General features: G+C 41.7%; 1 protein-coding gene across 1 annotated transcript in view; it reads right to left on the reverse strand.

Annotated features, from left to right (window-relative positions):
* Positions 1-375, reverse strand: part of LOC140069200 (Fc receptor-like protein 5) — a 65,459-nt gene extending 65,084 nt beyond the window's left edge. The window contains exon 1 of the mRNA XM_072114618.1: positions 255-375. Within this exon, the coding sequence (XP_071970719.1) occupies positions 255-315 (61 nt within the window). The 5' untranslated portion in view covers positions 316-375. The remainder of the gene's footprint in view (positions 1-254) is intronic.
* Positions 376-10,703: the final 10,328 nt, after the last annotated feature.

A 10,703-nucleotide genomic window follows, 5' to 3' on the forward strand; every position in this document is an offset into this window, starting at 1 on the left:
TATAGCGGTATAATACTACATGTATAATAATCACACAGCAGCTGTATAGCGGTATAATACTACATGTATAATAGTCACACAGCAGCTGTATAGCGGTATAATACTACATGTATAATAGTCACACAGCAGCTGTATAGAGGTATAATACTACATGTATAATAGTCACACAGCAGCTGTATAGCGGTATAATACTACATGTATAATAGTCACACAGCAGCTGTATAGCGGTATAATACTACATGTATAATACTCACACAGCAGCAGGCACAGCGCTCGCCCTGACATGACGCTCGGGAGATCTGTGACACTTTCCATACATCTTTCTGTGCTGGAGAATGTAAATGATAAATCTCTGTTCCTCTTTCCTGGGGGGTGCGGGGGGGGGGGGGGGGGTCCTGGGGGGTGCGGGGGTGGTGGGTTTCCAGGATATCTGGACACAGAAGCTGCTCCGTCACCTTGTCTCTGACCCTCACATGATTCCTGGGGAAGATGCGCAGTATATCAGGGATCATATGTATTACACGTGATATACACAGCGACCTCTATCCGGGGTCAGGAGTATCGGATATAGTCAGGGATAACCTTAGGTTGTGTGGTGTCGAGCAGGAGTTTATTGCAGGACACCACAGCCCCCCCCCCTCCCCATCCTATAAAACCATGGACATTAATGCTTGTCTAATGTCCACACATTGACTAAACAGTAAAGGACATAACCATCAGATTACTGATAATGTACCGTCCACATAATCTCGCTCGTCACCTTACGGGTTTGTTGCCCCTCTTTCCGTGTGGTTACATAGTGTCAGGACTTTGGAATAAGCTTTGCCATACTATGCACATGGCCTCCATATCCTGCCCACTTTTCCCAGAAAGCCGGTGACGTCAGCCGATTGTCTGAAACCCTCATGCCTGCACGAGAAATCCATTCCTGAGGGCGATGTCCATGTCCCAACATGGATGAAAGGCAATGATAGCTCCTAGCAAGAGGTGGGGGAGCCCTAGTTAGGCAGCAGAATATGTATGGAAAGATGAATTGGGCAGCACATAGCAATGACATAGTAATGACATCGCCTGCTATTGCCCCCACATGACCAGACCCCAAGATAACACATGGCCAGGCCCCAAGATAACACAACATTACCAGGCCCCAAGATAACACAACATGACCAGGCCCCAAGATAGCACAACATCACCAGGCCCCCACATGACCAGGCCCCAAGATAACACAGCATGACCAGGCCCCAAGATAACACAGCATGACCAGGCCCCAGGATGACACAACATGACCAGACCCCCACATGACCAGGCCCCCAGATAACACAACATGACCAGGCCCCAAGATAACACAGCATGACCAGGCCCCAGGATGACACAACATGACCAGACCCCCACATGACCAGGCCCCCAGATAACACAACATGACCAGGCCCCCAGATAACACAACATGACCAAGCCCCCAGATAACACAACTTGACCAGGCCCCCAGATAACACAACATGACCAGGCCCCCACATGACCAGGCCCCAAGATAGCACAACATGACCAGGCCCCAGGATGACACAACATAACCATCCCCCCAGATAACACAACATGATCAGCCCCCAGGTAACAACATGACCAGGCCCCCACATGACCAGACCCCAAGATTACACATGACCAGGTCCCAAGATAACACAACATGACCAAGCCCCAAGATAACACATGACCATCCCCCCAGACAACACAACATTACCAGGCCCCCAGATAACACAACATGACCAGGCCCCCACATGACCAGACCCCAAGATTACACATGACCAGGTCCCGAGATAACACAACATGACCAGGCCCCCAGATAACACAACATGACCAGGCCCCCAGATAACACAACATGACCAGGCCCCCACATGACCATCCCCCCAGACAACACAACATTACCAGGCCCCCAGATAACACAAAATGACCAGGCCCCCACATGACCAGACCCCAAGATTACACATGACCAGGCCCCCAGATAACACAACATGACCAGGCCCCCAGATAACACAACATGACCAGGCCCCCACATGACCAGGCCCCAAGATAACACAACATGACCAGGCCCCAAGATAACACAACATGACCAGGCGCCCTCATGACCAGACCCCTGGATAACACAACATGACCAGGCCCCCAGATAACACAACATGACCAGGCCCCAAGATAACACAACATGACCAGGTCCCAAGATAACACAACATGACCAGGCCCCCTCATGACCAGACCCCTGGATAACACAACATGACCAGGCCTCCAGATAACATAACATGACCAGGTCCCCACATGACCAGGCCCCAAGATAACACAACATGACCAAGCCCCCAGATAACACAACATGACCAGGCCCCCACATGACCAGACCCCTGGATAACACAACATGACCAGGCCCCCAGATAACACAACATGATCAGGCCCCCATATGATCAGCTCCTCACATGACCAGGCCCCCTCATGAACAGGCCCCTAGATAACACAACATGACCAGGCCCCCAGATAACACAACATGATCTGAGGTGGATAACGCACCAAAAAAAACATGGGAGCACCTGAGGCTCTCTCATCTGCTTTGGCTTTCTAGGCCTCGTCCACCATCTACCGAGTGACCAGGACAAATGTCTCCCCACTAAGAGGTTGTGACAACCTCACCACTATCACAATTACAACCATCACTAAGCTTGTGAACACCATTCTAGGGAAGCGTTCAGCTTTCCATCCACCAAAAAATGAAGAAACAGCAGAAGTTTGGCCATATTTCTTTACAAAGACGAAAAAGAAATGCGGCTCCTGTGACTTCTCTATAGGACGGTATCGGTATAGTCACTGCACTATAGTAACATCAGTAACATCAGTGTGCAACACCCCTGCCAATGCGTATGGCAGAGGAGTGACTGCGAATAAGCCCCTTGTACCATTCAGTACACCAGGAAGGAATATGCAGTGGTAGATACTGCCTGGATAGGCAAGGGTTAACCTGTTTTACTAATGTCATCCAATGATGTTCTACCTTTGTAACTGGAGTGTGATTGGAGAGTGAGACCACCTGACCAGGGGCTGATGAGAAGTGACAGTTAGTTAGTACTGAGTTCTCACCTCATGAGCAGCTCTTAGGCCCCAGCTTCTGACAGAGGGGCAGAGCAACTCCACACTGAGTGACCAGAGACAGCGTGTGCCTCACACCTCTAGTGGGCTCACATAGAAGACCCAGGACAAAGCTGCAGCTTCCAGCATTGGACACAGCTACATCCCAGCCTGCCCCTGCATCCAGGCTGGTGACCGAACTCCTGAGGTTCCCTCTCCAAGATCACTCCAGTAATCCGACTATCTGTAAGGAATCGTTTGGCCTGTTGCTGCTGTTGGTTGGAATAAAGAGCTGTAAGTTACTTTTATGCACAACGTTGCCTCTGTCTGGCCCCTGCTACGGCTGTATCACCATCAAGGGCGCCCCATCCATCTACCAGGGACACGTACTACAGACTCTAAGGGCTGCCCCATCCATCTACCAGGGACACACACTACAGACACTAAGGGGTTGCCCCAGGGAGAACCAGTACCTCAGCCTCTCCCTCTATATCATTTCTTGCACACACCACCTGCTGGAGAGCTGCCAGGCTGTAGGACAGCCCTCTGGTCCCCCATATCAAGCACCGTGACAATAGCGCGCCTAGGCCGCAACCACCAGCCACTCCGGTATTCTGGGCCCCGGCTGACTCCAGGCCCCAAGAAAAAGCCCCGGTGGGAGATGTTACAAGTTGCAAGTGTATACATTCAGTTCCTCAGAAATAATCCCTTACTGACCTGTCCCCATTGTCTCCCTGGCTCTGCCCTGACCATATGAGGATACTCTATAGGTGTAATTAGTACTAAGTTACTAAGACATTAAAATACACTTGATGCAAAAATCTTAATATCTATGGTTTCCTAGAATACAGGATGGGGGGGGGGGGGAGTATTGTGTCTGGCACTGCATACCCTAAGGTTATCCCTGACTATATCCGATATTCCTGACCCCGGATAGAGGTCGCTGTGTACATCACGTGTAATACATATGATCCCTGATATACTGCGCATCTTCCCCAGGAATCATGTGAGGGTCAGAGACAAGGTGACGGAGCAGCTTCTGTGTCCAGATATCCTGGAGCCCCCCCCCCCCCCCAGGAACCCCCCCCTCCCCCCAGGAAAGAGGAACAGAGATTTATCATTTACATTCTCCGGCACAGAAAATATATGGAAAGTGTCACAGATATCCTGAGCGTCATGTCAGGGCGAGCGCTGTGCCTGCTGCTGTGTGACTATTATACATGTAGTATTATACCGCTATACAGCTGCTGTGTGAGTATTATACATGTAGTATTATACCGCTATACAGCTGCTGTGTGACTATTATACATGCAGTATTATACCGCTATACAGCTGCTGTGTGACTATTATACATGTAGTATTATACCGCTATACAGCTGCAGTGTGACTATTATACATGTAGTATTATACCGCTATACAGCTGCTGTGTGACTATTATACATGTAGTATTATACCGCTATACAGCTGCTGTGTGACTATTATACATGTAGTATTATACCGCTATACAGCTGCTGTGTGACTATTATACATGTAGTATTATACCGCTATACAGCTGCTGTGTGACTATTATACATGCAGTATTATACCGCTATACAGCTGCTGTGTGACTATTATACATGTAGTATTATACCGCTATACAGTTGCTGTGTGACTATTATACATGTAGTATTATACCGCTATACAGCTGCTGTGTGACTATTATACATGTAGTATTATACCGTTATACAGCTGCTGTGTGAGTATTATACATGTAGTATTATACCGCTATACAGCTGCTGTGTGAGTATTATACATGTAGTATTATACCGCTATACAGCTGCTGTGTGACTATTATACATGTAGTATTATACTGCTATACAGCTGCTGTGTGACTATTATACATGTAGTATTATACCGCTATACAGCTGCTGTGTGACTATTATACATGTAGTATTATACCGCTATACAGCTGCTGTGTGACTATTATACATGTAGTATTATACCCCTATACAGCTGCTGTGTGAGTATTATACATGTAGTATTATACCGCTATACAGCTGCTGTGTGACTATTATACATGTAGTATTATACCGCTATACAGCTACTGTGTGACTATTATACATGTAGTATGATACCGCTATACAGCTGCTGTGTGATTATTATACATGTAGTATTATACCGCTACACAGCTGCTGTGTGACTATTATACATGTAGTATTATACCGCTATACAGCTGCTGTGTGACTATTATACATGTAGTATTATACCGCTATACAGCTGCTGTGTGACTATTATACATGTAGTATTATACCGCTATACAGCTGCTGTGTGACTATTATACATGTAGTATTATACCGCTATGTAGCTGCTGTGTGACTATTATACATGTAGTATTATACCACTATACAGCTGCTGTGTGACTATTATACATGCAGTATTATACCGCTATACAGCTGCTGTGTGACTATTATACATGTAGTATTATACCGCTATACAGCTGCTGTGTGACTATTATACATGTAGTATTATACCGCTATACAGCTGCTGTGTGACTATTATACATGTAGTATTATACCGCTATACAGCTGCTGTGTGACTATTATACATGTAGTATTATACCGCTATACAGCTGCTGTGTGACTATTATACATGTAGTATTATACCGCTATACAGCTGCTGTGTGACTATTATACATGTAGTATTATACCGCTATACAGCTGCTGTGTGACTATTATACATGTAGTATTATACCGCTATACAGCTGCTGTGTGAGTATTATACATGTAGTATTATACCGCTATACAGCTGCTGTGTGAGTATTATACATGTAGTATTATACCGCTATACAGCTGCTGTGTGACTATTATACATGTAGTATTATACCGCTATACAGCTGCTGTGTGAGTATTATACATGTAGTATTATACCGCTATACAGCTGCTGTGTGACTATTATACATGTAGTATTATACCGCTATACAGCTGCTGTGTGACTATTATACATGTAGTATTAAACCGCTGTACAGCTGCTGTGTGACTATTATACATGTAGTATTATACCGCTATACAGCTGCTGTGTGAGTATTATACATGTAGTATTATACCGCTATACAGCTGCTGTGTGACTATTATACATGTAGTATTATACCGCTATACAGCTGCTGTGTGACTATTATACATGTAGTATTATACCGCTATACAGCTGCTGTGTGAGTATTATACATGTAGTATTATACCGCTATACAGCTGCAGTGTGACTATTATACATGTAGTATTATACCGCTATACAGCTGCTGTTTGACTATTATACATGTAGTATTATACCGCTATACAGCTGCTGTGTGAGTATTATACATGTAGTATTATACCGCTATACAGCTGCTGTGTGACTATTATACATGTAGTATTATACCGCTATACAGCTGCTGTGTGACTATTATACATGTAGTATTATACCGCTATACAGCTGCTGTGTGACTATTATACATGTAGTATTATACCGCTATACAGCTGCTGTGTGAGTATTATACATGTAGTATTATACCGCTATACAGCTGCTGTGTGAGTATTATACATGTAGTATTATACCGCTATACAGCTGCTGTGTGACTATTATACATGTAGTATTATACCGCTATACAGCTGCTGTGTGACTATTATACATGTAGTATTATACCGCTATACAGCTGCTGTGTGACTATTATACATGTAGTATTATACCGCTATACAGCTGCTGTGTGAGTATTATACATGTAGTATTATACCGCTATACAGCTGCTGTGTGACTATTATACATGTAGTATTATACCGCTATACAGCTGCTGTGTGACTATTATACATGTAGTATTATACCGCTATACAGCTGCTGTGTGAGTATTATACATGTAGTATTATACCGCTATACAGCTGCTGTGTGACTATTATACATGTAGTATTATACCGCTATACAGCTGCTGTGTGACTATTATACATGTAGTATTATACCGCTATACAGCTGCTGTGTGAGTATTATACATGTAGTATTATACCGCTATACAGCTGCTGTGTGACTATTATACATGTAGTATTATACCGCTATACAGCTGCTGTGTGACTATTATACATGTAGTATTATACCGCTATACAGCTGCTGTGTGAGTATTATACATGTAGTATTATACCGCTATACAGCTGCTATGTGACTATTATACATGTAGTATTATACCGCTATACAGCTGCTGTGTGACTATTATACATGTAGTATTATACCGCTATACAGCTGCTGTGTGACTATTATACATGTAGTATTATACCGCTATACAGCTGCGGTGTGAGTATTATACATGTAGTATTATACCGCTATACAGCTGCTGTGTGACTATTATACATGTAGTATTATACCGCTATACAGCTGCTGTGTGAGTATTATACATGTAGTATTATACCGCTATACAGCTGCTGTGTGACTATTATACATGTAGTATTATACCGCTATACAGCTGCTGTGTGAGTATTATACATGTAGTATTATACCGCTATACAGCTGCTGTGTGACTATTATACATGTAGTATTATACCGCTATACAGCTGCTGTGTGACTATTATACATGTAGTATTATACCGCTATACAGCTGCTGTGTGAGTATTATACATGTAGTATTATACCGCTATACAGCTGCTGTGTGACTATTATACATGTAGTATTATACCGCTATACAGCTGCTATGTGACTATTATACATGTAGTATTATACCGCTATACAGCTGCTGTGTGACTATTATACATGTAGTATTATACCGCTATACAGCTGCTGTGTGACTATTATACATGTAGTATTATACCGCTATACAGCTGCGGTGTGAGTATTATACATGTAGTATTATACCGCTATACAGCTGCTGTGTGACTATTATACATGTAGTATTATACCGCTATACAGCTGCTATGTGACTATTATACATGGAGTATTATACCGCTATACAGCTGCTGTGTGACTATTATACATGTAGTATTATACCGCTATACAGCTGCTGTGTGACTATTATACATGTAGTATTATACCGCTATACAGCTGCTGTGTGACTATTATACATGTAGTATTATACCGCTATACAGCTGCGGTGTGAGTATTATACATGTAGTATTATACCGCTATACAGCTGCTGTGTGACTATTATACATGTAGTATTATACCGCTATACAGCTGCTGTGTGAGTATTAAACATGTAGTATTATACCGCTATACAGCTGCTGTGTGACTATTATACATGTAGTATTATACCGCTATACAGCTGCTGTGTGACTATTATACATGTAGTATTATACCGCTATACAGCTGCTGTGTGACTATTATACATGTAGTATTATATCGCTATACAGCTGCTGTGTGATTATTATACATGTAGTATTATACCGCTATACAGCTGCTGTGTGACTATTATACATGTAGTATTATACCGCTATACAGCTGCTGTGTGAGTATTATACATGTATTATTATACCGCTATACAGCTGCTGTGTGACTATTATACATGTAGTATTATACCGCTATACAGCTGCTGTGTGACTATTATACATGTAGTATTATACCGCTATACAGCTGCTGTGTGATTATTATACATGTAGTATTATACCGCTATACAGCTGCTGTGTGAGTATTATACATGTAGTATTATACCGCTATACAGCTGCTGTGTGACTATTATACATGTAGTATTATACCGCTATACAGCTGCTGTGTGAGTATTATACATGTAGTATTATACCGCTATACAGCTGCTGTGTGACTATTATACATGTAGTATTATACCGCTATACAGCTGCTGTGTGACTATTATACATGTAGTATTATACCGCTATACAGCTGCTGTGTGAGTATTATACATGTAGTATTATACCGCTATACAGCTGCTGTGTGAGTATTATACATGTAGTATTATACCGCTATACAGCTGCTGTGTGAGTATTATACATGTAGTATTATACCGCTATAAAGCTGCTGTTTGACTATTATACATGTAGTATTATACCGCTATACAGCTGCTGTGTGAGTATTATACATGTAGTATTATACCGCTATACAGCTGCTGTGTGACTATTATACATGTAGTATTATACCGCTATAAAGCTGCTGTGTGACTATTATACATGTAGTATTATACCGCTATACAGCTGCTGTGTGACTATTATACATGTAGTATTATACCGCTATACAGCTGCTGTGTGACTATTATACATGTAGTATTATACCGCTATACAGCTGCTGTGTGACTATTATACATGTAGTATTATACTGCTATACAGCTGCTGTGTGACTATTATACATGTAGTATTATACCGCTATACAGCTGCTGTGTGACTATTATACATGTAGTATTATACCGCTATACAGCTGCTGTGTGACTATTATACATGTAGTATTATACCGCTATACAGCTGCTGTGTGAGTATTATACATGTATTATTATACCGCTATACAGCTGCTGTGTGATTATTATACATGTAGTATTATACCGCTATATAGCTGCTGTGTGACTATTATACATGTAGTATTATACCGCTATACAGCTGCTGTGTGAGTATTATACATGTAGTATTATACCGCTATACAGCTGCTGTGTGACTATTATACATGTAGTATTATACCGCTATACAGCTGCTGTGTGACTATTATACATGTAGTATTATACCGCTATACAGCTGCAGTGTGAGTATTATACATGTAGTATTATAGCACAATACAGCTGCTGTGTGACTATTATACATGTAGTATTATACCGCTATACAGCTGCTGTGTGAGTATTATACATGTAGTATTATACCGCTATACAGCTGCTGTGTGATTATTATACATGTAGTATTATACCGCTATACAGCTGCTGTGTGAGTATTATACATGTAGTATTATACCGCTATACAGCTGCTGTGTGATTATTATACATGTAGTATTATACCGCTATACAGCTGCTGTGTGAGTATTATACATGTAGTATTATACCGCTATACAGCTGCTGTGTGACTATTATACATGTAGTATTATACCGCTATACAGCTGCTGTGTGACTATTATACATGTAGTATTATACCGCTATACAGCTGCTGTGTGACTATTATACATGTAGTATTATACCGCTATACAGCTGCTGTGTGAGTATTATACATGTAGTATTATACCGCTATACAGCTGCTGTGTGAGTATTATACATGTAGTATTATACCGCTATACAGCTGCTGTGTGACTATTATACATGTAGTATTATACCGCTATACAGCTGCTGTGTGACTATTATACATGTAGTATTATACCGCTATACAGCTGCTGTGTATTGTCACCATCACTGTCATGTGACCATTAGATAACATTGTATAATATATATAGTGTAGTATATAATACGTTGTGTATGGTCCTTCCTTTGCTCCTTGTGATGTCAATCATATATTTATGTATTAAGAAAATCCAGAAAGTGCGTTGTACAAGTGTCTCTGGGATATTTTTTTCAAAGTTGATTTTAATTTTGTGAATCTTGATTCAGTTTTTTTTTAGATTTTTTCATTTTCTTGCCAATTTACTTTTAGATTTTATTTGAAGTTTTATTTAAAAAAATGTTTTGTGCTATGATTTCTTAAAATGGAAAGAATCGGTGCATATAT

This window comes from Engystomops pustulosus, chromosome 7 (assembly GCF_040894005.1).
Source record: "Engystomops pustulosus chromosome 7, aEngPut4.maternal, whole genome shotgun sequence".
NCBI classification, from domain to species: Eukaryota; Metazoa; Chordata; class Amphibia; order Anura; family Leptodactylidae; genus Engystomops; species Engystomops pustulosus.